The sequence below is a fragment of the Gymnogyps californianus genome, chromosome 1, assembly GCF_018139145.2.
Source record: "Gymnogyps californianus isolate 813 chromosome 1, ASM1813914v2, whole genome shotgun sequence".
NCBI classification, from domain to species: Eukaryota; Metazoa; Chordata; class Aves; order Accipitriformes; family Cathartidae; genus Gymnogyps; species Gymnogyps californianus.
In genome coordinates this window covers 76,131,292-76,156,719 of record NC_059471.1, presented here as the reverse complement: position 1 = coordinate 76,156,719, position 25,428 = coordinate 76,131,292, and the positions used below count along the sequence as shown (strand labels likewise).

Below are 25,428 nucleotides of genomic sequence, written 5' to 3'. Positions count from 1 at the left end.
ACTGACAGAAGGGGAGGAGGGAAAGAGTCTGGCACCAGAAAAATGTATCAAGCAAGGCACGAAAAAATGCCAAAGCTGCCACGTACACAAGGGGATAGGCCACTACTCAAACAAATGAGACTCCGTAGAGAAAAGCATTCAGCTTCCTAATGCTCTCACCACTCTCACATTTCTCTTTTTAACCCAACCAAGACAGTAAAACACTCCCTTTATTGCTGACAAGATTCTGAGATATGTCCTGCTTTCCATTGGTGTACCCATCATATAACATAGGAGTTATTTTTCTTTTCAGAGCTTGTAAAAGAAGACTGTTCAGAGGCTTCTTAAAGAAGATCTACTGATGCTCACCTCCCAGGTCGCAGATCTGCCTGAAAGGGGAAAGGTCAAATGCAGCAAGAACATCTCTGCCACATATAGTCCATACTGCGTTCTGGCCAGCCATGAATCTCAGCATTTATTTTTAGCATTTCAGCATTAGTTTAATTTGGACACATTAATTTTTATATCCTTAATATGTTGTGGAGCCCAAAACTGCACACAGTACTCGAGGTGAGGCTGCACCAATGCTGAGTATAGTGGGACAATCACTTCTTTCAACAGGTTAGCTATACTGTGCTTAATACAGCCCATGATACAGTTGGACATTTGGGCCACCAGGGCAAATTGTTGACTCATATTGAGCTTACCGTCAACCAAAACCTCCAGATCCCTTTCTGCAGGGCTGTGCTCAAGCCTCTTGTACCCCATTCTATAAGGACATCCAGGATTACACCGTCCCAGGTGCAGAATCTGGCATTTGTCCGTGTTAAATTTCATACGGTTGGTGATTGCCCAGTGCTCTAATCGATCAAGATCTCTCTGTAAGGCCTCTCCATCCTCGAGGGAATCAATGGTTCCTCCTAATTTAGTATCGTCAGCAACCTAATTTAGTATCGTCGGCAAATTATTTGGTAACATCCATGAGAGGGTAGACTCTTTTACCTTCAGTAAGAACATGGTTGAGATTACTTCTCAAAAACATGACATGAATGTGAATTTTGAAAGCACTGTAGATTGTAAAGGGGGAAAATTAAAACTGAAACTGAATAGAGAAATTTTATGCAAACGCACATAAACACAGGAAAACAGCATCAGCAAACATTAAGGAAATAGAAACTACTGCCTGTCTGCCTTAATGATATGCTGTCTGCAAGAGAGCTGTTATAACACACTGTGTATTCACAGTCCCTTCCATCTGAAGGGACATAATATACAAATGTTATCAAACTCAGGCTGCTGCATAGTAAATTTGGGGAGGGAAGAAGATATTTGGAAAATCTTGTTCTTTGCATGGTTTAACAGGGAGGGAAAAAGGCTATTCAAGTCAGCTCTCTGTTTCTCACACTCCAAAAATGAGAAGTGGGAAGAAATCCCACCACCGAAAGAACCTTCCCCATGTGAGGCAGTCAGACAGCAAGCTCTCATCTATAAACCCCTGTGTTTTTAAAACTTCATGTAGAGACAAGGTCTGCTCATCCAAGCCTCCAAAGGTCAGAGGGGTCTCAATAAATGTTAGGTCCATACTGACGGCCAGGTCTGCCTTAGTTTTTTTTTCCTTTTAGACTTCTATCATGCCTATTCCAAGTTTAAAGTCAGTGTAGTATTAGGATGCTTTATTATGAACTGTTTTCTTCTCAGAGACATTAAATGAGGCCCTTGAGCATTCCAGTCTTAGAGTTCTATCCAAGACTGAGTTATATTTCTTACCTTTGAGACTAAAAAGCCACTGTTGTATTGCAAGATGATTTCAGGATAGTCAAGGTCTTCTGTGGAACTCATTTTCTTTCTCGACTGAGGCACAGATTCTCTGGTCCTCTTAATTTAAATAAGCTTCTTTCCACCAGGCACAGAGCACACCAGCTGATCCACTTAATCTTATTGCTTCTGAGAAACACACTGGTTACAAAACATGTTAGCTAAGTTATTTGGCTTCAATGAGTCTTTCTACCAGGTTCAGTTCTTTGGCTCTTCCATCATTAAGTACAAGGCTAAAGAAGCAGTGCGGATTAAAGCTTGTATTGTCAGTTCAGCAGTCGGTTAACACGCTGGTACTTCAGAAGCACTTGAAAGCTTGTAACAAGCAAAACAGAAATCAGTACAGAGCAGCATCAAGAACCTGAACTCAGTGCGATGTACCAGGAGTTCATAAACCAAAGCAGAATCTTACTCGGGTCTTGTTCAAAAGCAGCTCTTTTCCATTGGGCTGGCTTTTTGAGGCTGGAAGACTTCCCAAAAAGAAACAGAAGAGAGCAGGAGATAGAGTTTAATAAGAAGAAAAGACAATCTTTATTGATCAGACATGCGGCTTGGCCAGACAGGCATGCTGACCACCAGCTTGCTAAACATGAGCAATACATTTTATCTCACCTCCTCTCCATTTCCCAGGCTTGTTCTTCCCCTACCCGCCTTGATTCCTCCCTTTTCCTGCCTTTGGCCCTCTCTCTAAATAAAGTAAGTTTCCCATGAGCCCCACAGTAAGGTTCCCACAGTAATTCCCACAAGCCCAGTTTAATTTCCTGTGATATTTGTTCTCTCTCATAAGCCCCCTGTTTCTGCCCTTCTTCTCAGCTGGTTGAACCTCTTCATGGCTTTGAGGGCATCCTCCAGTGGTCCCCCGCTGAGTGGCCAGGGAGTTCTGACATTTGGCACTGTTCTCCTCAATGCCTGTTTGCTAGCATTGGTGTACCCCGGTGTGGTTTCTTACTGCTTCTGTCTCTTGCCTTTGTCTGTTAGGCTGAATAGCCCTTAACCAGCTATCTCAAAACTCAGGTATCCTTACATTATGGGTATCTATAGATCCATAACATTCAAAATATCCTAATATATGCAACTCAGAAACAGTACCTGTTTCCCAGGTTCTAACACCACGGAGTCTCCTGTGTTACCAGAGTACTAGGTCTGAACATATAAAAGTTAGAGCAAACCCCAAACTACAGAAACATGTAGAGCTCCTCATCCTGGACAACATAGCCTGGAATATGCGCAGCTTGCATTAACAAGACATGGTTTCTCTGAAGGGAAACCCTGGACAACAGGTTTCAAGAACACAGCTACATTCATAATATCCCCACCTCAAGGAGAGCGCACGAGCTCAGTTTCTATTTAGGAGCTTCTGTCTGCACATGTGCTAAGTGCGATTCTGCAAGTTCATTCATTTGCACATATCTAGACCACTCTCACTGATCACGCTACAGCTTTTTCAGTTCCTCACATCCATTCCAAAGACAGTTCTATGGGAAAAGAAATCTCAAAAACTTTTCACTAAGTCTCTCTCTTTTACCAGTTAAAGTAGAAAGCAATGGACATCACTAGCACTTTCTTTTACCAGGCAATTCCTTGGGCCACTAGCTTTTATGTGACAACGGTCATCCACAGAATTGGAGGGAAGACCTAGTCTGAGGGTGAAAAATCCTTGGTAAGGCACTTGGCTGGCAGGTGGAGATTGCTGGCAAGGGTAACTGTGGTGCTACCACACCATTACCCCTTCATGTTGTACCTATAGCCTAGTTTCAAGGACAGCACTCCTGTGCATCCCATACAGAGCAGGTAGAGTTCACTTTGCAGCTGCCACAGGGCATACGTGACTAGCTTAGCTAACGATAAAAACAGAGTTCCAACCAGGCAGCCTTAGTTCTGCAAAAGTTTTAACCTACACCTATGGCAAAGCATTTGGTTGAGCTAACTACAAATTCATTGTGAGGCAGCAGGAGATGTATAGAGAGGATAAGGCATGTGAGGGGATACCAGGTCAAATGGATTTTCTGCGCTGTGATTAAAGACAGAATTGTGCATAAAATTTCAAAAAAGCCTCAAGAGCACAGTACCAGACAAAGTACAAAAAATAGAGGTACACTTCCTTTTAACAATAATAAAAAATACTTATACATGTAAAAATACAAGCACCAGAGGGATCCATTCTGCACACTCAGTTCTGAACAAGTGCAAGTAGTGAGTAGTTTGGGTTCATTGCTGCTTTGTATTCTCCCTACATACATCTCTGCAATGTGATCAACCATGGGCAGCTGCACTAGTCTGTTACACAAGTCTACACGTTTTCAAGTTCTGCTGTAAAATTGTTTCTACCCACCTGTTGAAGTTGCGTTTATCTGTAACTGATCATCTGTGATTTCAGTTTATACCCCTGGGCCCTCTGGTATTATCCTGTGCTTGGACTTCGGGGGCTTTTGACAAAATTGGAGGGGCAGGGTTCAGCAGCACTCAGGATGTGACCTCCTGATAACTAATGTTTCATTAGCAAAACTAGTCAAGCATTTACCTCTGTTCTACAGCTGTTGAATAGTTTACACTTGAAAAATAATGGTCCATTAGCAGACAGATGGATGGACAGATGCAGAGTTAAAGTTTTGGTAATCACTTTCTACCCATATTGATTAATTGGGGCATTATGACTTGCACATCATTAAAATTGCTTTACTGCAATGGTATGCAGATGGAAGACATCCACAGACCTCACATTTGAGGGTTTGGCATTGCTCTCTCAGGAAAAAAGCTGCTTTCTAAGTTACCTGGTATGAATTTGGACTCATGAGACAAGCTTAATACTTCTGGAGGAATTACTTGCACTTGAGGATTTCCTGCACTTTCAAGGATTTCTCTCCCCATCTCTATCCTGTACCCCTGGGGTTGCCATGCCAGGACATGTCAGGACAAATGGTGACTCCAGCTTTTCAAATGCCAGGCTACCTGAGAGGAACAAAATGTACAAGCTGGGCAGGCAGAACTCCCAATCATTTCTGGTAAAGTGTGGTTTTCAACTTAGTGTGGCCTTACCATTAAAATGTCACAAGATACAGTACACAAAATACATTTTTTTTTCTGCAAGGTACCTTTTGCATCAGAGTAATTCTTTAGAGCCATGGATAGCTGCAGACATTTTTCTAGAACAGAAACACTATGATCACACGTCTCTGAAAATAACCATTTTGCTCCATAATAACAAATGAACTTCTCTATCAAACTGGTTTATGCTTACATGTGACACACTCATACAGTGTTTTGCTTATTAATATATGCCCACAGCTGAGGAACCTCTGGTTTCCACCAGCTGATATTTCCTACCTTTCTCGGGACCATTATTTTATAAAACGTTATTTTAAAATAGTTGCTACAGAACACTGTGCAAATGGTACCGTCTTCCTAATCACAATATTGTAAAGCTATGCTTACCGGTATGCAATCTTCCAATGTAAAGGTTATCATAGAGGACATTTCCATACTTAACTGATTTGCATTTGTTTCCTGGAAATAATAAAGTCTGCATATTAGCACACTACATGACAGAGGTAATATTCCAGACAGAATCTTCCCCTGTTTGTATAACATTTGATGTTCATGGGTACACAGCCGTTGACAAGCAGCAATAATCCATCTCAGTCTGTACTAAAATGTGTACCATTTCATATTGCTGTATGGAAGCTTTAACCAGATAATTGATCATCAGTGAGAATTTATTCCGAACGGGTTGTAGGTCTGTCCTATTCATGATACCCCTCACTACCCCTAAATTTCCATAAAGAACTTAGGCCACTGTCTCTCCCTTTCTTTCCTCCAAAAGTGGAAGACTTTCCAACTCTCCATGGTGATTTTGAATAGCTGGGTTTCTCCCCACAGTATTAGACTTCCATCTAAAATTTTAATTGATCATTTTATTCCCTGAACTTCACTGCATCTGTTAAAAGGTTGTGAATATCATGTGGTTCACATCAAAATTGCTATCCTTCCTGTAATACAGCAAATAAGGAAAATGTACCCAGGGAATGGCTAGCTGTGGGGACCCCACTTTCACAAAATTTAGATAGGCAACATCAAAACAGTTCCAAAATTTTTGTTTTACAGTACCCAGAGTAAAGATTGACCACCCTGTAGGTCATTTTACATTCCAGTGGAGTTGGGGTTTTTTATGGTATGTTTGCTAATTTTTACACTAACTTACACAAGTTACAGTAATTTTTAGCACACAAGTCATTAATGTGAAACAATTCAGGATATTCCCACCCATACAAAGGTTGGGAATCACTTATACAAAAAGATACTGTTGTATTTATAATTCCAACATTGTAGCTAAACCACCTGTTCCTCTGTCTTATCAGTCTTCAAATACAACTTCTTGAGCTGTAAATGCCTACCTTAGATGAAAAGGCTTTTTGAGGGATCTGGGTATCAGCAGGTGTCTGTGCTAAAACAAAATTATTCCATTCAGCTTCTATATTTCTTTTCTAAGGTGCTCTTCTATGCAGGAGTAACCCAAACGGGGGCTTTCCAGGGCAAGACTACTCGGCCTGCTCTCCATGCCAGCTTTTACATGCCTGCTTTCCTGTCTTGGATTGTAAAATCATTATGAAACCTGACTGTACCCCAATTGCTTGCCATCCTCCATAGCAGTCATCCCAGCAGAGCCCACAGTGGGCCAATTTGATCAGTTGTTGGCAATGCATTTTAGACAGCTCATAATTCTGCTACTGTGCCTCTGCAAAAGGCTGAACCCTACAAGCAACGTAGGTACAACAATCTTTAAATGCACTGCTGCTTTTCCCTCGGGTACCCTTCCCTTTAGGGTGGGAACTTGATCAGCTCATGAACTTGCATAATCTATTATCATAAACCACCTCATCCTCTCTACAATTGCAGCCAGTGCCTCAGGCATCTTGGCTGCTATAGGAGCCATCTGTGGGGTCACAGCACTTAGGATTGCTGCCGTTGCCCACCATCTGTGGGCTGCGTTTTGCTGCCTGCTTTGAGCACAGGCCACACTGGAGATTGCCATATACACTAGGTCCCTGCACTCGCCTGTAGCTGAACTCAGCTTTCAAGGAGAGGCCACAGTCCTTCCCCAGCCTCCTTTAGCCAACTGCTCCAGTGTGGTGGGGCCGAATCAGGACCAGTAACCAGTACTTTGGCCTGAACTCTCCCTCTCTCTGATTTATCTTCAGCCCATACTTGGAGATATGTCTTCTTCTAGGAATCATCTTGGTGTCTTTCCGGGTTGGGAGCTTGGTTTGCCCAACACCAATAGATAGTTGAAGTCTGATTTTTCCTACCACCATTCAAGACACTGCATGAAACTGATTAGCTAAAGGTGAACACTGAGTTATTGTTCCTTAAAAATGAGCTGCCAGACACATCATGCCTTAAATCCATCTGTATTTGGACACACAGAATCATAGGATGTTTGAGGTTGGAAGGGACCTCTAGAGGTCATCTGGTCCAGTCCCCCTGCTCAAGCAGGGCCACCTAGACCTGGTTGCCCAGGACCATGTCTAGACAGCCTTTGAATATCTGCGAGGTGGGAGACTCTACTACCTCTCTGGGCAGCCTGTGCCAGTGCTCAGTCACCCTCAGAGTAAAAAAGTGTTTCCTGATGTTCAGAGGGAACCTCCTGTGTTTCAGGTTGTGCCCATTGCCTCTGGTCCTGTCACTGGGCACCACTGAAAAGAGCCTGGCTCCATCCTCTTTGCACCCTCCCTGCACACAAAATACTCCTTCTTGCCCATTAGACATCCTTACGCTAAGCAGCTGTAACACCGGGGCCTTAACATTTACTCCTACACATATTAATCCTATCACTTTTATGCCTTTTTAGCCTCCTTTGGTGTCCAAGGCTATTGAATGCCACTTCTGACAGCTAAAGGCCTGAAAGAAATGTTCTTATAGTAGTATTAGATTATATAGTCTCCAACTAAAAATTAAATCCTACCAATATTTCAGTGTTTCCATATGAGATTTTTCATTTTTTTTAAAATGTTTTTAACAAGCATTAAGAGGTGAACAGTTTTGTCGCACTTCGGCATCCTTAGTATTCATATCACAGCCTGGAACTGCAGTCTTCCTTTTGTACCATACATCCTGAAAGAAGAAATCAGCAGCGTGTGCTACTGGCACTGCTTCATTTATCACACCAAAGGTTTATTGATTGAAGACTGTATTCCATTTCAAAAAGCATTACCTGTTTTAAAGCTACAAGATACGGCACAGGATGAAGACTAAATATGTACCTTTCTAACAACATGAACCTTAAGTCATTCTCAAAACCCACCCTGAGACGTTGGAAAGAAATAACTGAGTTTTATGTGCTTTTAGTCAGCTCCTGACAGTCTGATTGCACTAATACATAACACACAGACATATTTCCTATTTTAAGAAATCTGTTTCATCCTGTTACAATCAAATTGCTTTCAGCAAGCCTGGACACAGATACTGCACCCTTGCAGAGGCTGCAAGGTGTGAGAACATTCAGTTCTTCAGAAACATGCTGACCTTCTGGAAGCCACGCTACTGGCAGCCTTGCAGAAGACATTACGCTCAAGGAGTCAGTGGTCTTGGACAGGCCATGTCTGCTCTACTGGGCCCCACACTTAGGGCTTGAGAAGTCTATACGCTATTAATGTAATCTGTAACTCATAATATCTTTGGGAAAGGTAAGCTGTATGTGGATCAAGGGGTGGAATATATTGATCCTGACTGGGAGCCCGTTGCACGTTTAGGAGGTAGTGACCCACAGCTAAGCTGAGCAGGTGCAAGCCCATGCTGCACCATGCTGCATGTCCAGGGTGGTCTTCAGGCCCGTGCTGTGCTGCTCACATCCCTCGGCTGCAGGATGAGCTCAGCCAGCTCACCGTAACAGAGGAGCCTACAGGCAGCTCCCACTTGGTGCCAGCGATTACGTCGTCTGTGTGGCCTTGCCTTTATCTAACAGTACAGCAACAAGTTCTCGTGAGAATGTCCTTTTTCTTGTAAGAAAATTATATAATAACTCAAATGACCCAAAATGAGGTGCTTCCTTCCACGGACAGGATCTGTACAACGCACTGTGGGAAAATCCAGCTCGGCTCCATCCAATGCTGCACGAACATGGGTACCTGGCATCTGAAGGAACATAAGATTTACTTTTTATCTATATTCCTCTTCTTATTCTGTCTTATTAAAACAGTTATTTTATTAAGCCATTTGTTTCAGGCCTTCCTTACTGAGATCCAGAAAGCACCCCCCACTGTCTCTCTCTCACCTCACCCCTCTGCCCCCAGTGTAGAACATTCTCCATAACCCTGCTGGAGCTTCATTCAAAATGTTGTTCTTGCCCAAAACTAAGTTGGTTTGCAATAACGCTTTTTTTGAGGGGCTAGAGCATTAGAGGGGGAAATGTGCAGAATTTGTGGGGAAAAATACACACACCTATAGCAGCACATGCAGTCCAGGACAACCGGTGGGCAGGTCCCAGGTCCCTCGAGGGGGCTCTATGAGCAGGCAGATGGAGGGACAGAGAGCTGGACCCTGGAGCTGGCAGGGAGCCTGGGGACATGTGCCTGGTTCCCACCATCCCACAGTGCTTCTGCAACCACAGCTCCCATGGTGACAATTTCCCACCCTTTTCCCCTCTGTTTGAGGTCTCGTTTAGCGAGGTGTTTCTAGTCAGCACTCAGCCCCCAGCCTCTGCCTGATCCAGCTGCATACCGGGCTGTTGTTCTTCTAGGCAGGGGTTCCTTACTCTGTTTTTTCTTGCCTGGTTACTGTTTCTTTTGTTTGTTATATTTGAAGCAGTTTTTTCCCAGTGCTCAAGGTTGTGCTTCTTCAATGACCAATGACTGTCAGCAAGTTCTTGACGATGCTGGGGCACCTGTCTTCAGTCTGCACTCACGCTTTCAAGGCCTTTGTTATGATGGGGAAATCTAAGTGTGGGATGAAAAACAGCAAGAGACACTTGCTATCAAGCTCTGCTTCACACGGTAGTTTCTCAAAACAGCCAGATAACAAGCCCCATAGGCCAGAGCCGGAGCCTTGTGAAGTCAACGTGAGTCAAAGTTAGTATAAGGCCAGTGGCCCCTCACCAGCAAAGACAGTCCTCTGCTCACTGAGACACCAGGAATCACTCTTATGGGCAAGAGTAACACCTCTCCCATCCAGAGCCAGGAACCCACCTCACCCAGTTGCCCTAGTTTTGGCTGGGATAAAGTTAATTTTCTTCTTAGTAGCTGGTACAGTGCTGTGTTTTGGATTTAGTGTGAGAATACTGTTGATAATACGCTGATGTTTTAGTTGTTGCTAAGTAGCACTTATCTTAAGCTAAGGATTTTCAGTTTCCCATGCTCTGCCAGCAAGCAGGTGTACAAGAAGCTGGGAGGGAGCATAGCCGGGGCAGCTGACCCGAACTAGCCAAAGGGATATTCCATACCATGGAACGTCATGCCCAGTATATAAACAGGGGGGAGTTGGCTGGAGGGGTGGATCGCTGCTTGGGCATCGGTCAGTGAGTGGTGAGCAATTGCATTGTGCATCACTTGTCTTTTCTTCGGTTTTATTTCTCTCTCTTTTTGTTATATTCCTTTTCATTACAATTATAATATTATTATTATTAGCTAGTAGTGTATTTTATTTTACTTTAGTTATTAAACTGTTCTTATCTCAACCCACAAGTTTTACCTTTTTTTCCCCTCCTCCCCATCCTACTGGGAGAGGGGAGGGGGGAGCAGCTGCATGGTGCTTAGCTGCCGGCTGGGGTTAAACCATGACATCAGTCTACTGAAGTCTTGAGAACTGAATTATTATTAGCCCAGACCTAATTACCACTGAAAAAGAAAGACTGCTGTCACAGACAAAAAGAAATTAAACCAACAAAAATCCTGATACATTTAATATTGCTATACACAGATTCCATAGGGCTATGGCTGGCCCAAGCACCTGGACGCACTAGCAGATGATGGGGCCTTGGCCAGAGGTGGTGTTGGCTGAGTAGGAGAAGACCCACCTGGTCTGGAAAGACCAGAGGTGAGAGCTGGTGACCTGGTGAGGCACAGAGATCAGATGGAACTAGAGGCCATGGTCATATTCAAGGGACCCGTGAATGCATATGTACTCATGGGTACCAAGAGTAAGGCTGTGTGCACCTCTCACTGATGCACCTCAGGAGACATTACAGAGCATCCTGGACTTGGCTCCTTTGCAGGTTGTCATGGTTTAAACCCAGCCAGCAACTAAGCACCACCCAGCCGCTCGCTCGCTCCCCCCCCAGTGGGATGGGGGAGAGAATCAGAAGGGTAAAAGTGAGAAAACTCATGGGTTGAGATAAAGACAGTTTAATAGGCAAAGCAAAAGCTTCACGTGCAAGCAAAGCAAAACAAGGAATTCATTCACTACTTCCCATCGGCAGGCAGGTGTTCAGCCATCTCCAGGAAAGCAGGGCTCCATCACGCGTAATGGTTACTTGGGAAGACAAACTCCATCACTCCGAACATCCCCCCTTCCTCCTTCTTCCCCTAGCTGTATATGCTGAGCATGACATCATATGGTATGGAATATCCCTTTGGATCAGTTGGGGTCAGCTGTCCCGGCTGTGTCCCCTCCCAACTTCTTGTGCACCCCCAGCCTCCTCACTGGTCGGGTGGTGTGAGAAGCAGAAAAGGCCTTGACTCTGCGTAAGCACTGCTCAGCAATAACGAAAACATCCCTGTGTTATCAACACTGTTTTCAACACAAAACCAAAACACATCCCCATAGTAGCTAGTATTGAAAAAAAGCTCTATCCCAGTCAAAACCAGCACACAGGTACATGGAAGTAAACTTCCCAAAGGGACCTGTAGGGTGGAGAGGCCTCCCTTTGAAAGGTAGCAGCCTTCAGCTTCCAGTCAGCATGTTAATAAGGTGAATTCCCCGGCTCCTCCTGCCCTCTGCTCTTTCATATAATTCCCAGGCCACCAGGCCAAGGCCCTGCTGGAAGCTCCTGTCCCACCAGACAGAGCGGCCTTGGGGGCAACTGCACTCGCCCGGCCCAGCTGGGCACAGCCACTCTCAGCTCACGGACTACGTTTCCTGCCTGGTGCATTCTTCTTCCGCTCTTGGCTGATTCACCCCAGCTATGGCCCGGTTTCATTCGTTACTCCTAAGTCATATTGGGAGCTAGAAAATTTATCTCAGCATATATGGCTAAAAACCCCATGAGAGGGGGAAAGAACTCTGTTGACAAGAGCCATCTGCATTAAACAGAAAACCTCCCACCCCAGCACCATGAAAGGGCCTGAACTTGGGAACTGCTTTCATTACCCAAAACACAAGTAACTTGGAAACCTCCACCTTATTGCTTTGTTCCTATACAATCTTTTTTAACATTAAAATATCCAATGATATTGGATGTATGCCTGCATACAACAAAGCATTTGTTTCAGGTCTTCTTCAAGGTGTTTGTCATTAAGAGAAAAAAAAAAAGAAAAAAAGAAAGGAAAAAAAAGAAAAGAAAACAGAAAAAAAAAAAAGAAGAGGCTCTGATGAGACCAGCTATGCCTCTGCTTTGTCAAGGCAGGTCTTAAGCTCAGAGCAGTCTGGGCTTACTCTTACTCTGGCACTGACTTGTTCTGTGCTCATACAGCAACCTTCTCTCTTTGGGCCAGGAAAGAAGGACTAAAGGATGGACAAAGGTCAAAGGCACATGGGAGAAAAGAGGCTCTGAAGGAAGAGGAGGTTAAACACTGTGGAGGAAAGGGCGATGGGGTGAAGAAGAAGAACAGGAAAATCAAAACTGAGTAGGTAAATAAATATAGTCTAATGGAAACAGCACAAGTCCTCTTATTACTTTATTTTGTGGTTTCAAAGGTCTGGTCTCCGAAGGTGAATATAAAATTTTAGTATCTTCCTTATGCATACTCCAGTATTTCCTTGGTCATCTAACATAAGAGAGTAGCCAAGAATGCTTTAGCATCCCCCCAGAAGCTGGATGCTCAAACGCGAACTAGCAGATAAGGAATGAGCAGCCGAAGCTATAGCCAGCTGGAGCTTCTGCTTCGCACAGGCAGTGAAAGCAGACTGTGATCGTGTGTTGGTGTTTAGCTGCTCTGATATGGCATCACATCTGACCCTTAAAAGTAATTTAAACACCAATGATCTTCAAATTCTGCAATCGCCATTCTGCACTTCATTCATTTCCATCTGTATTCCAGGTAATGATGGGTCAATCCTGTTCTTTAAAGGCTCAGCATCTTTGAACCTTGATACAGCTAAAAGCCATGTTAGAACCAGGTGTGCATCTTGCCTGTTCAAGTTGTGCCCAAGCCGCTCACTGGTAAGTTAATGACATGCAGAGCATGTCGTGAATCAACTCAATGCAAAAGTACTGTATTTAAGGAATTTGTTTTGACAAACCAAAACAGCCTGCTCATGTTTTTTTTTTGAGGGCAGAATTACCACTGACACCAGCCAAGACAGGAATTCTCTGATTCATCAAGGTTATATGATGTGTCAGTTTATATACGCAGCTCCAGCATGCTGACGATGACTGGCCTGTCTACTGGCTCAGGAAACAGTGCAGCCACGTGAGCAACCAGCAGTCCATGGGCATGCAACTTTTTTGGGTGAAAAAGTGTATCAGAGAAAGTCCAGACAGGAGTTTTGCTTTTTTCCCCCAGCATACTTCATTGGCTGTTTGGTACAGTCAAAGCAGCAAAATATTTCTTCTCAACATTTGGTTTTCTGGGGTGTGGGAGGAATCAACAAAGACCTGGTCAGCCTCATTTCATTATTTGCGCTCGTGCCTGGCTGCTGCAGGATGTAACACCTCGCTTTGTCTGGAAAGCGAGCAAGCATTCAGAACACATTGCTCACAGGCTGCAGCTCCTGGCAAAGTCACCTTCATGCCACGTAACTCACAGGTAGGGAACACTGCACAGTGACTGCAGCTTACGAGGGAACTCTCCAAAACCACTTGCCCCAACTCCTGCAATATCCTCTTGATATCTACAGGGCGAGATCCTACTCGGGCATAAACCCACTACCTGCACAGTGGCTCATGAATTGTGCCCTGTCGTTTTTAAGGATGAGAAGGGCCATTACGGCCTTGTGATTTGATTTTGCACCTATCACAGAATGTGACAAAAGGCCAACTTTCCCCTGCTGAGGCTACGTTCTCTCTATGCTCCTCCTACAATCAAAGGAGTGTGAGGCTTCTGTAGATGGCTACTGAGAAGACTGTCTCAGGCTCCTCTAGTATCCATCTTAATGTGCAAGCACGATCAGTGTTCAAGCCACAACTGCAGCGAGTGACTTTCTGGTGCCTTCTCCAAATGTTTCACACTCCAGTAATCTGTAATTCTGCTTCCAAGAACTGGGTGGGTTATAGCAGGTTGTGTTTGATCAAACGATTTAAAGAAATAGCAGGAGGCATGCAATAAGGACTTCCCCAGTGCATAACTGAACGACTTGGCTGCATCATTCTCCCTCTTAGCTGTCATCTCAGGGCCTGCCCTGTAAAAAGCATCCCTGGGCTTCAGGCAGTCATCAAGCTACAAAATTCTTTTTTGTAACTTAAATCAAAATCTAGAGGAAATAAAAAATTAATACAATTTTTCACGCCAAACTCCCCAAGGCTCAAACAGGATTTCTCCTGGAACTCTGAAAACACTAACCACAAAGAGACATAATTTGGTCCATTTATACTGCATCAATTCCCCAGGAATAAAAACTCATAGAATCATAGAGTGGTTTGGGTTGGAAGGAACCTTAAAGATCATGTAGTTCCAACCCCCCTGCCATGGGCAGGGACACCTTCCACTAGACCAGGCTGCTCAAAGCCCCATCCAACCTGGCCTTCAACACTTCCAGGGATGGAACATCCACAGCTTCTCTGGGCAACCTGTTCCAGTGCCTCACCACCCTCACAGTGAAGAACTTCTTAGATCTAATCTAAACCTACCCTCTCTCAGTTTAAAGCCATTACCTCTTGTCCTATCACTACATACCCTTGTAAAAAGTCCCTCTCCAGCTTTCTTGTAGGCCCCCTTTAGGTACTGGAAGGCTGCTACAAGGTCTCCCCGGAGCCTTCTCTTCTCCAGGCCGAACAACCCCAACTCCCTCAGCCTTTCTTCACAGGAGAGGTGCTCCAGCCCTCTGATCATCTTCATGGCTCTCCTCTGGACTCACTCCAACAGGTCCATGTTTTCTTACGCTGGGGGCCCCAGAGCTGGACGCAGTACTCCTGGTGGGGTCTCATGAGAGCGGAGTAGAGGGGCAGAATCACCTCCCTTGACCTGCTGGTCATGCTTCTTTTGATGCAGCCCAGGATACGGTTGGCTTTCTGGGCTGCAAATGCACATTGCTGGCTCATGTTGAGCTTCTTGTCAACCAACACCCCCAAGTCCTTCTCCTCAGGGCTGCTCTCAATCCACTCATCGCCCAGGCTGTATTTGCACCTGGGATTGCCCCAACCCATGTGCAGGACCTTGCACTTGGCCTTGTTGAACTTCATGAGGTTCACACGGGCCCACCTCTCAAGCCTGTCAAGGTCCCTCTGGATGGCATTCGTTCCCTCTAGTGTGTTGACCGCACCACACAGCTTGGTGTTGTCTGCAAAGGGTTGCTGAGGGTGCACTCAATCCCACTGTCCATGTCGCTGACAAAGATGTTAAACAGCACTGGTCACGCTACTGACCCCTGAGGAACACCACTCGTCACTGCTCTCCACTTGGACATCGAGCTGTTGACTGCAACTCTTTGAGTGTGACCATCCAGCCAACTCCTTATCCACTGAGTGGTCCATCCATCAAATCCATGTCTCTCCAATTTAGAGACAAGGATGTCATACGGGACAGTGTCAAATGCTTTGCACAAGTCCAGGTAGATGACGTCATTTGATTTTCCCTTATCCACCAATGCTGTAACCCCGTCATAGAAGGCCATCAAATTTGTCAGGCACAATTTGCCCTTAGTGAAGCCATGTTGGCTGTCACCAGTCACCTCCTTATTTTCCATGTGCCTTAGCATAGTTTCCAGGAGGATCTGCTCCATGATCTTGCTGGGCACAGAGGTGAGACTGACTGGCCTGTAGTTCCCCAGGTCTTCCTTTTTTCCCTTTTCAAAAATGGGGGTTACAGTTCCCCTTTTCCAGGCAGTGGGAACTTCCCTGGACTGCCAGGACTTCTCAAAGATGATGGATAGTGGCCTAGCCACTTCATCCACCAGTTCCCTCAGGACCCACGGATGCATCTCATCAGGTCCCACGGATTTGTGCAGCTTCAGGTTCCTTAGATGGTCTCGAACATGATCTTCTCCTATGGTGGGTGGTTCTTCATTCTCCCAGTCCCTGCCTTTGCCTTCTGTGACTTGGGCAGTGTGGCTGGAGCACTTTTCAGTGAAGACTGAGGCAAAAAAGTTATTGAGTACCTCAGCCTTCTCCATGTCCCGGGTAACCAGGTCTCCTGTTTCCTTCCAGAGAGGGCCCACATTTTCCCTAGTCTTCCTTTTACCACCAATGTACCTATAGAAGCTTTTCTTGTTGCCCTTGACGTCTCTGGACAGATTTAATTCTATCAGGGCTTTAGCTTTCCTAACCTGATCCCTGGCTGCTCAGACAATTTCTCTGTATTCCTCCCAGGCTACCTGTCCTTGCTTCCACCCTCTGTAGGCTTCCTTCTTGTGTTTGAGTTTGTCCAGGAGCTCCTTGTTCATCCATGCAGGCCTCCTGGTGTGTTTGCCTGACTTCCTCTTTGTTGGGATACATCGCTCCTGAAATTCAGGTAACAGATCAGTACAGGGATCAGTTTTATTTTGCAGGAATTCAAGTACAAATTCAGCTTTTTGTCAGATACAGTGTTAAAATCGGAAAGAACAAAAAAATCTGAAGCAGACACACTGCACATTTCTTTTGTGGGTTATTTCTAGTGGAACAGGTGTTGATTTCTTTCTCTCCCTTTGAGATCCAAAGGCAAGCCCTAATCAGGTTGCCAGACTCACAATCCATGCACACTCAAGATCTATCATTAGTGATTCTCCTGACAATGTATCAGCTTACAAAAAAGTTGGCTGCCTTAACTAAAAGCTAACTTGATGATTCCCCTCTAAGAAGAGAATATCACATTTCTCCACTTATTCTATCTTGTTAGGTACATAAAATAGGTATTATTATTTCCTTCCTAAAACAGCATCGTAGAGTTTTCCAGTCCTCTTGACCTGAATCTCTCCAAAGCCAGCTGCCTCGAGGAGCTTGCTGTACTCTGCTGCTGTTCGCTCTTTTCCTTCTGTCTGGACCAACATATTCATCGAATACAGTTGAGTTTCTAAAGGCCCACTTTTATCTTCATTCAGAAGTGATTCAACCAGCAGCACTCCACCGCCTGGTTGAATAAAGAGAAATAAAACAGACACTGAGCTCTGAGAAGATGAGATTTTTCAGCTGAGTTATTAGATCCTAACCTTTAATTTCAGGAAGAAGCAGCCTCTACGTTAAGTCATATTTCAGCATAACAGAAGACAATGAAAGAGCATAAGCATTGGAGCATGCCTCTGCTTGGCTACCTAGGTACTGATGTACCAGGGCTGAAGGGGATGCTATGGCTGGGATGGACATTCCCGTTTCCCCCAGCTGAAATTCACAGGAGCTTACTGATTTTGCTGGGAGCCCAGCTCTGTAGGCAGTGTTTCCAAAGCTTGAGGGTTCAATGTGACGCTTAATGGGATTTGTACTATGAAGTATACACCTGTCTAAACAATACCCAAAATCCCCAGTCCTTACACCTAAATGCCTTGAAAGAGGAGTCCCTGTAGAGGAGGAGACTAAAACTGGAAGCCAGATAAGGAGAACTTAGACCAGGCCCTATTTGCCTCAGCTGCACATGGCTGGCTTAGGAAAGCAAAAGTCTAAACCAAGAAACCCCTGCACTGAAACACTGCCACCCAAATTGAGCATCAACACTGGTGTGCTTCAAGAGCTCACACCTACCAAGTTTGCAAGCCTTGTAGACTTTTGCCAGCAGTTGCCTGCATTTGTCATCATCCCAATCGTGCAGTATCTTGGATAAAATATACAGTTCAGCTTCTGGAATTGAATCATTAAAGAAGTCTCCTGTAGAGCAAGAATACATGTATTACACAAAACCGCCAAAACACAGAGGGCTGAGTTACGCAAATATTTTCAGTTCTGTCCAGTTCTAAAGTCTCTGGGCTTGCCATGTCCATCACCCACATCAGACAGCAACAGAGTTACCAGGTCAAAGTCCTCTGTGGCACTGCATAGGGGATTCTGTCCTTGTTCAGTCTCAAGGTCTGAAACGTTTAAAAGCAGCAGCTCATCTGAAACAGCCTTTGATGCACAGGAAAGCATTTGAGTCTAAGTTTTCTCCAATGACAGGAATTCAGATTCATAAAGCATTAAGAAGAGGAGACAGTTTCTCATGGTTTCTGTCATGGAAAAAAGGAAAGAATTTTCCCTTATCTAAGCAAGATTTCAAAGACCTTCAGTAACCACAAAGCTACATCATAAATCCATAAGGAAAAAATACACATCTCTCATGTCCTAGCACTAGCTTCATCATCATGCCTTTTATTCAGCAGCTGGTGTACTGCATTCAGATTTTTCTCTCTGCATCTTACTTTGTCATTTCCGCTCCCATTTCTTTGCACCACTGGCACACGTAACATTTTCTGTGTTTCTCCATCTTTGTTTTTATATGTTCCCTTCCTTTCTCAAGGCTTCTTTCCTCTCTCTGAGCTTCAAGTAATATTAAGTCATTCCAACAGTTGGAAGGCTTTTGTAAACATTAAAAATTAGATCTCCCTACACTCATTTTCATCACGGATTGTGCAAAGACCATGCAAGATCTACGGACTGGGCAAGAGGAATATGGGCTAGCTCACCCACATTCAAAGCCTGAAATATCTTAGGACTTGGAAGTCAATCAATCGTGACCAGAGAAAGAAAACCCCTTGCTCAGAGCAGGCCTGGCATCCCACACATCTGCCAGGAGGTCTGTGCAGGAGAAAAGGGAGTGTTAGGAAGATTTATAACATGGCATGGCAGTTCTTCAAAATTGCAGGACTTTTTTTTTTGTTAAAGTGCCCTTGTTCTGAAGAAATCAAATAGTTCTGTTCAGGAGTAAAGAGCTTCTGGGTTGCTGAATAACCCAGTCGTGTCTCCGACGATAGAAGGTAGCTGCAGATGCACAACTGGGACAGCCCTGCGGTAGCCATGAACTGCAGACCCGGGCTGGGAAGGCTGCAGTCTGGGACACTCTGCCCACATAAGGGGCAGCTGGAGACCTGAGCCTCCAGTATGATACCTCTGAGCAAGACAAGGGGCTCAGGAGCAACAGCTGTGACAACACTACACTACTGTCCGCACCTACCTTCATGGAAAGCGATCCGACACTCCTCAGGGGGAACAAATTGCTCTTTGGCCACTTGCACGACTTTCGGCAGGTCATAAATTGTGACTGTGGAATTTGGGTACAAAGAAACACACTCACGGGCCAAAGCTCCTCCACCTCCTTTGGGGAGAGCAAAAGAAGGTCAGCACTGACACAAAACCAACCTGTTCAGCAACACTTTCATGAAGCGATGCAGGCAATGGTGCATTCAGCCTCATGGAAGCTGGCAAGGTACATTTGCTTCCCACATGCTGCTGAAAGGGAAGAGGAGGGACAGCAGAGGCCACCATCTCCATTTGCTCTGCAGGAAGCTCTAGGGCCCCCAGCACCCAGGCCTATGGAGTCAGTCCCAGCCCTTACAGCTCTTACACACCCCCTCAGCCAGACCCAGCTGTGGATGCTAGGAGGTGGGAAATGAAAACCAGAGCCACTAAACCAGGCGCTGGGGAAGCAGTGATGGAGCCTGCAAGGGAGCCTGACGCTCCCATGAATCCTGGCAGCACTCAGCAGGGCTGGGACAGTGGGGCACTGCAGGGTAAGAGGCTGAAGACAATATCTCAGTGACACTGACAGAAGGGGAGGAGGGAAAGAGTCTGGCACCAGAAGAATGTATCAAGCAAGGCACGAAAAAATGCCAAAGCTGCCACGTACACAAGGGGATAGGCCACTACTCAAACAAATGAGACTCCGTAGAGAAAAGCATTCAGCTTCCTAATGCTCTCACCACTCTCACATTTCTCTTTTTAACCCAACCAAGACAGTAAAACACTCCCTTTATTGCTGACAAGATTCTGAGATATGTCCTGCTTTCCATTGGTGTACCCATCATATAACATAGGAGTTATTTTTCTTTTCAGAACTTGTAAAAGAAGACCGTTCAGAGGCTTCTTAAAGAAGATCTACTGATGCTCACCTCCCAGGTCGCAGATCTGCCTGAAAGGGGAAAGGTCAAATGCAGCAAGAACATCTCTGCCACATATAGTCCATACTGCGTTCTGGCCAGCCATGAATTTCAGCATTTCTTCTTCTGATCTAGTAATGCAGACACAGCACGTAGAAAAGGTAACTCACAATATCCTTGGTGATTCCTATCATATAACTGTTATTACAAGTTTTAGCTTAAACACTAATCTCTGTTTTTATTGACACAGAATACATTCTCTTTGCATATAAATCTACCTTGAGTCTTACTGTGGCAGAAGGGTACAGCTATGCATTCATGCATTTAAATAGGGAATCAAGACTAGTGAAGTCCAACAGTGTATTATGCTGCTAATTCTCAGGCTCCCAAGGGATTTTTTTTCCTTCAGCTAACATTGCCTCTGTGCCAGAGACCTGTGATATGTTTTTCAGAATAGGAAATTATATACTTCTATTCAAAATATCAGACAGCGTCCCAGTAATGGATATTGTTGAGAAAGGAAAACACTGCATGATGGTTCTGATGAGTGGGATTCTAACATCATCATATTTAATTGTCCTGAGCCATAATTAAAAACACTAATTTTATCTACAATAAGAAAGAATAAAATTTCTATAAATATACTAACGATTACCTGTACATTGCTCCAAAAGGGTCTTTAGATGAAATACCAAAAGCTCTTTCATATTGGTTTCTTCCTTCTCTAAAATAGCAACCAAAAAAAGCATATGAGTGTAGCTTTCTTTTTCTTTTACCCCAAACACACCTCGGGGCTATAGTTTCAGCTAGTTCATCACTGTGGAAGGTGCTCAGCTTTTTACAGAATATATGCCAGCCTGTTTGTAATGGCTGTAAAGGCACCCTCATTTGCCACCTCAAAATATGCTGATATATTTCTCAACCTTTCACAAGAATGACTGGTTCTTTTGAAGGCCAGGTTGGATGGGACTTTGAGCAACCTGATCTAGTGGAAGGTATCCCTGCCCATGGCAGCAGGGTTGGAACTAGACGATCTTTAAGGTCCCTTCCAACCCAAACCACTCTATGATTCTATGATTTATGGGAACACATCTCAGGTAAAGGTACAAGACTGGTGTAATCATCACCATCACACACACCATGTTTGATAATCAGTTGCACAGACGAGAACAAGTGAGACTCCAGCCCCATATTAAACTACTCCTATACACCTTTACAACAGAACTATCCTTAGCCATCATTACTCATAATTTACTTTGTTGATGCCTCCTCAAGCAAGAGACACTGTAATGATCAAGTGCTTTCCTGAAGGTCAAACACACAGAAATCGGATTCCTAGATCACCTCTACCATCAGAACAAAAAGGAAAACAAGAACACACACAAATGGAAAACAAGAAAAAACAAGAACACATATTGGCCGTGTTAACAGCCAAAACGACCTGTTGGTTTTTCTTTCTGGGAACCAGCCAGCATCTTCATTGTGCCCTTCCCCAGAAACACACCACTCAGAGCAGCCACACAGATGCTGCAAAGCAGTCTGCAACAGACAGCGCACAACACTCCTCCTTACCTCACAGCATCAGCCAGGTAGTGCCAGCACAAGTAGACTGTATTGGAGTAATACATCATAATATGATACTGAGACTTGGGACTTGATTTTGTAAGGTAGATGTTGGAAATTTCTGTGTTTCTGTAGAGGGCTAAAGGGTGAAATAAATATATTTACTAACATGTATGATATACCACCTTGCCAAGCCTGTGGTACAGCATGGTATTTATCACCAGAAGATGTCTATATGACCAAAGACACAACCACATTGCTTCTACAATCAATCCTTCCATTACAATGGGCAGTGGGTGAGGGCTGCTGAAATGTGTGTTGCCCCATTCAATGTAAGTAAACACTATTTACCTACACTTACTCCAGCATCAAACATTTCTTTCAAGAACAGCAAGAGGAATGCCTTAGGAGTGTCATCATTTACCTATAGGCTTCTGCTATCAGAGGAAACTTTTGATATGCTCTATTTAAATGAGAAGCCCTTGCAGACAAGTCTTTTTTCCGATCAACAAGGTCAGCAAGTGGGAGACAAGTTCCCAAAACAGCATGCCAACCACACCTACCCTCTCTCAGTTCACTAGGGCAGGACCTTTGGCAGACAGATGAATGCCTAAAGGACTCACAGAAACCTCCCTCGCTTCCTCCAGTGCATCTGCAGTGGCATCACTCACCCAGGGACTGGCATACAAAAGATAGATCCTGCTCTCCCTAAACTCATTGGGTAACTACTGTAAGCCCTAAAACAGGGCAAGGCAACACAGCCAGAGCAGGGGACACAACTTGCAAGACTCTGGCTAGTCCTGACCAGCTGTCTGATGGCCACAGATCCCTTCTGACCACGTGGACCCAACGTCTCTGTTGCAAGGGCAAACTTACATCACCTCTCAGTTCAGATCAGCAACCTAACAAAATACTTCACATGGTGGTGAAACCCCAAAGAAAAACAAAGCATGTTTTTAAATCACACTGTTGCCCATCCACCCTGGCATTTTGTTTTAAGGTTTAAAATCATGTCCACACCTCAGAGTTTTCTTGAGACCAGCTCTGCAGAGACCCTGAATATCTTCTCCAAGGTCACCTGAGGCTCTTGCACAAAGAAGTTTAGGGATATAGAGCCCTTCACCTGGGTTTTACTTTACACCTTTAATCATGCTGACATTTGCTGCTTCTCTTTCAGCTGAAGAGGGAATGGCATTCCCAAGTGATTCTTTCCTCCTTCCAGCTACAGTAACTGGGCTAACACTAGATATCACCTCTCCCCACACACCTTGCCTGACTTTCAAAACCATCAGAGGTGTAAGTCTTTCAGTTTCTTCCCCTTCTTCTGCCTTTATTACCTCCTTCTTGTGTCAGCTCTACTGCCAAGAGCTTCAATCCCACGCAGGCATCCAGCAGTCTTTCCATCCCAGTGGTGCTGGTACCCAAGCGTGCAGCAATGGCATTTGAAGACAGAGGCTCTCCTGACTCCAGCAGAAGATCAAACACTCCCAATTCAGAGGCAGTGAACATAACCTGGGGTAAGGAAAGGTGGGAGTGAGGGATCAGGTGAAAGCACCAAAGCCTACTACAGTTTCTAAAGTTGCTTTGTTGGAGAAAATATACATAATAATAATATTTTTTCATGTAAAATCATATTTCATATAAACAAGTCCAGTTACCAAACTGAAGTTTCTCTGAACACCAATAACACCATACAGTGCTTGTAGTGCATCTTTTTTCATTTCTTTTCCTTTTCTGGTGAAGCCAGCCAATGTTTTTTGCTCATAAAGGTTCACATTTAGAGACCAGGTTTTGGGTGTGAATGTTCCTGCCCCTTCCTTAGTTTCAGAGCACATTCTCACAGTCTCTCTTGCTTTTTGCCTGGAGACCACAAAGGCAAGACTCTGAGGTGGTGGGTTTTTCTGTTGTTTTTTTTGTTCTTTAACTAAGGATCTAACGTATGCTCCAGTGAACCCTGGAGACTCTCTGTGGCTTGCAGCAGGAGGGAATATCCCACTATATGGACCCTATTTTCAGGGACTGACGTGCATAACTACAGTGGTCTCCTTGAGGCAGGGAGGTTCCTCTCAGCCAAAAGGACTGCCTCATTTGGCCCAGCAGAATTGCCCTGTCTTTTCATGGAGAAGGTGTGTAGCATCTCCAGGAACAACCCTCAACCTTCAGACAGACATACATAACCATACATAAGAAAAACATCCTTCTTTAACTGTACACAGTCAAGTTTACAAGTATTAGCCTATTTCTCTGGCCACACCAACACTCCTAAAACAGTAACAAAGGCATCAACTCAATTGACTGCCTGTATTTACAATGATTTGATAAAGCCCATGGGAAGCTCCTTTTACCCTCAGTAAGAACATGGTTTAACCAAAGTTGAGATCGTTTCTCAAAAACATAGTACCAGTGTTAATTTGGAAAGCATTGGGCACTCCTCTTTCTTACCAAGCAAAAGGATTTTTCATTATCCATTTTTCCTCTCTTTACTGTCAGCTCTGCCTTTCAGGAGCCTTAGGATGCAGCAGGATTTGCACAACCCAAAGAGCATTCCTTCCGTTACCATGTTGGCCAGAGGTGCAGCAAGGGACAATAGGAAAGCTAACTAAATAGTAAATGAGGAAAAAAAATCTCCACTGCACTGGATATTATGATTTTATGCCCATGTGCTTACACACACAGAAAGGCAAACAACATCAGTAAACAATAAGGAAAGTGGAACTACTAGTTCTACCTTTGTGCCTTAATCAAATGCTGTTTGGAAAAATAGTCATTATACCAGACTCTTTCTTTCACCTGAAAAGAGGCAATAGACAGAAGTTCTCAAGCTCAGCCTTCTGCATAATTCATACAGACAAACCATGGGAGAGGGAAGGAAATTCTTTGAGAAGATATTTGAAAAATCTTGTTCTTTGCATGGTTTAACAGGGAGGGAAAAAGGCTATTCAAGTCAGCTCTCTGTTTCTCAAACTCCAAAAATGAAAAGCGGGAAGAAATCCCACCACCGAAGGAACCTTCCCCATTTGAGGCAGTCAGACAGCAAGCCTGCAGACAGCTATAAACACCTGTGTTTTTTATAAAGCCTCCTGCAGAGACAAGGTCTGCTCATCCAAGCCTCCAAAGGTCAGAGGGGTCTCAATAAGTCTATCCTGAGGGGTCAGGTCGCTTTCAAATCTTTTTTCTTTTCAAACCTTTTTTCTTTTCAAATGTCCTTCCTGCCTAGATGAGCAGACATGATGCTTTTGTATGAGATAGTTTTCGTTCCGAAGACTTACATTCAGGACCTAAAGTGAGATCCTTCAATACTTCTGTCTGCATACTCTTAGACATCTATCCAAGACTGAGTTATATTTCTTACCTTTGAGACTAAAAAGCCACTGTTGTATTGCAAGATGATTTGAGGATAGTCAAGGTCTTCTGTGGAACTCATTTTCTTTCTGGACTGAGGCACAGATTCTCTGGTCTCTTAATTTAAATAAGCTTCTTTCCACCAGGCACAGAGCACACCAGCTGATCCACTTAATCTTATTGCTTCTGAGAAACACACTGGTTACAAAACATGTTAGCTAAGTTATTTGGCTTCAATGGGTCTTTCTACCAGGTTCAGCTGTTTCTTTGGCTCTTCCATCATTAAGTACAAGGCTAAAGAAGCAGTGCGGATTAAAGCTTGTATTGTCAGTTCAGCAGTCGGTTAACACGCTGGTAGCACTTGAACATACTTCAGAAGCACATGAAAGCTTGTAACAAGCAAAACAGAAATCAGTACAGAGCAGCATCAAGAACCTGAACTCAGTGCGA

General features: G+C 44.3%; 1 protein-coding gene across 1 annotated transcript; it reads right to left on the bottom strand.

The window, feature by feature from the left end:
• Nucleotides 1-16,554: 16,554 nt before the first annotated feature.
• Nucleotides 16,555-25,079, bottom strand: ASMT (acetylserotonin O-methyltransferase). Its single transcript, XM_050909665.1, has 8 exons — nucleotides 24,989-25,079; nucleotides 22,974-23,148; nucleotides 21,646-21,775; nucleotides 20,729-20,797; nucleotides 20,086-20,204; nucleotides 19,152-19,292; nucleotides 17,750-17,872; nucleotides 16,555-17,144 (listed from the first exon to the last, which is right to left on the bottom strand). Exons 1-8 carry the CDS (start codon nucleotides 25,058-25,060, stop codon nucleotides 16,933-16,935), a joined length of 1,041 nt encoding a protein of 346 aa, XP_050765622.1. The 5' UTR covers nucleotides 25,061-25,079; the 3' UTR covers nucleotides 16,555-16,932.
• Nucleotides 25,080-25,428: the final 349 nt, after the last annotated feature.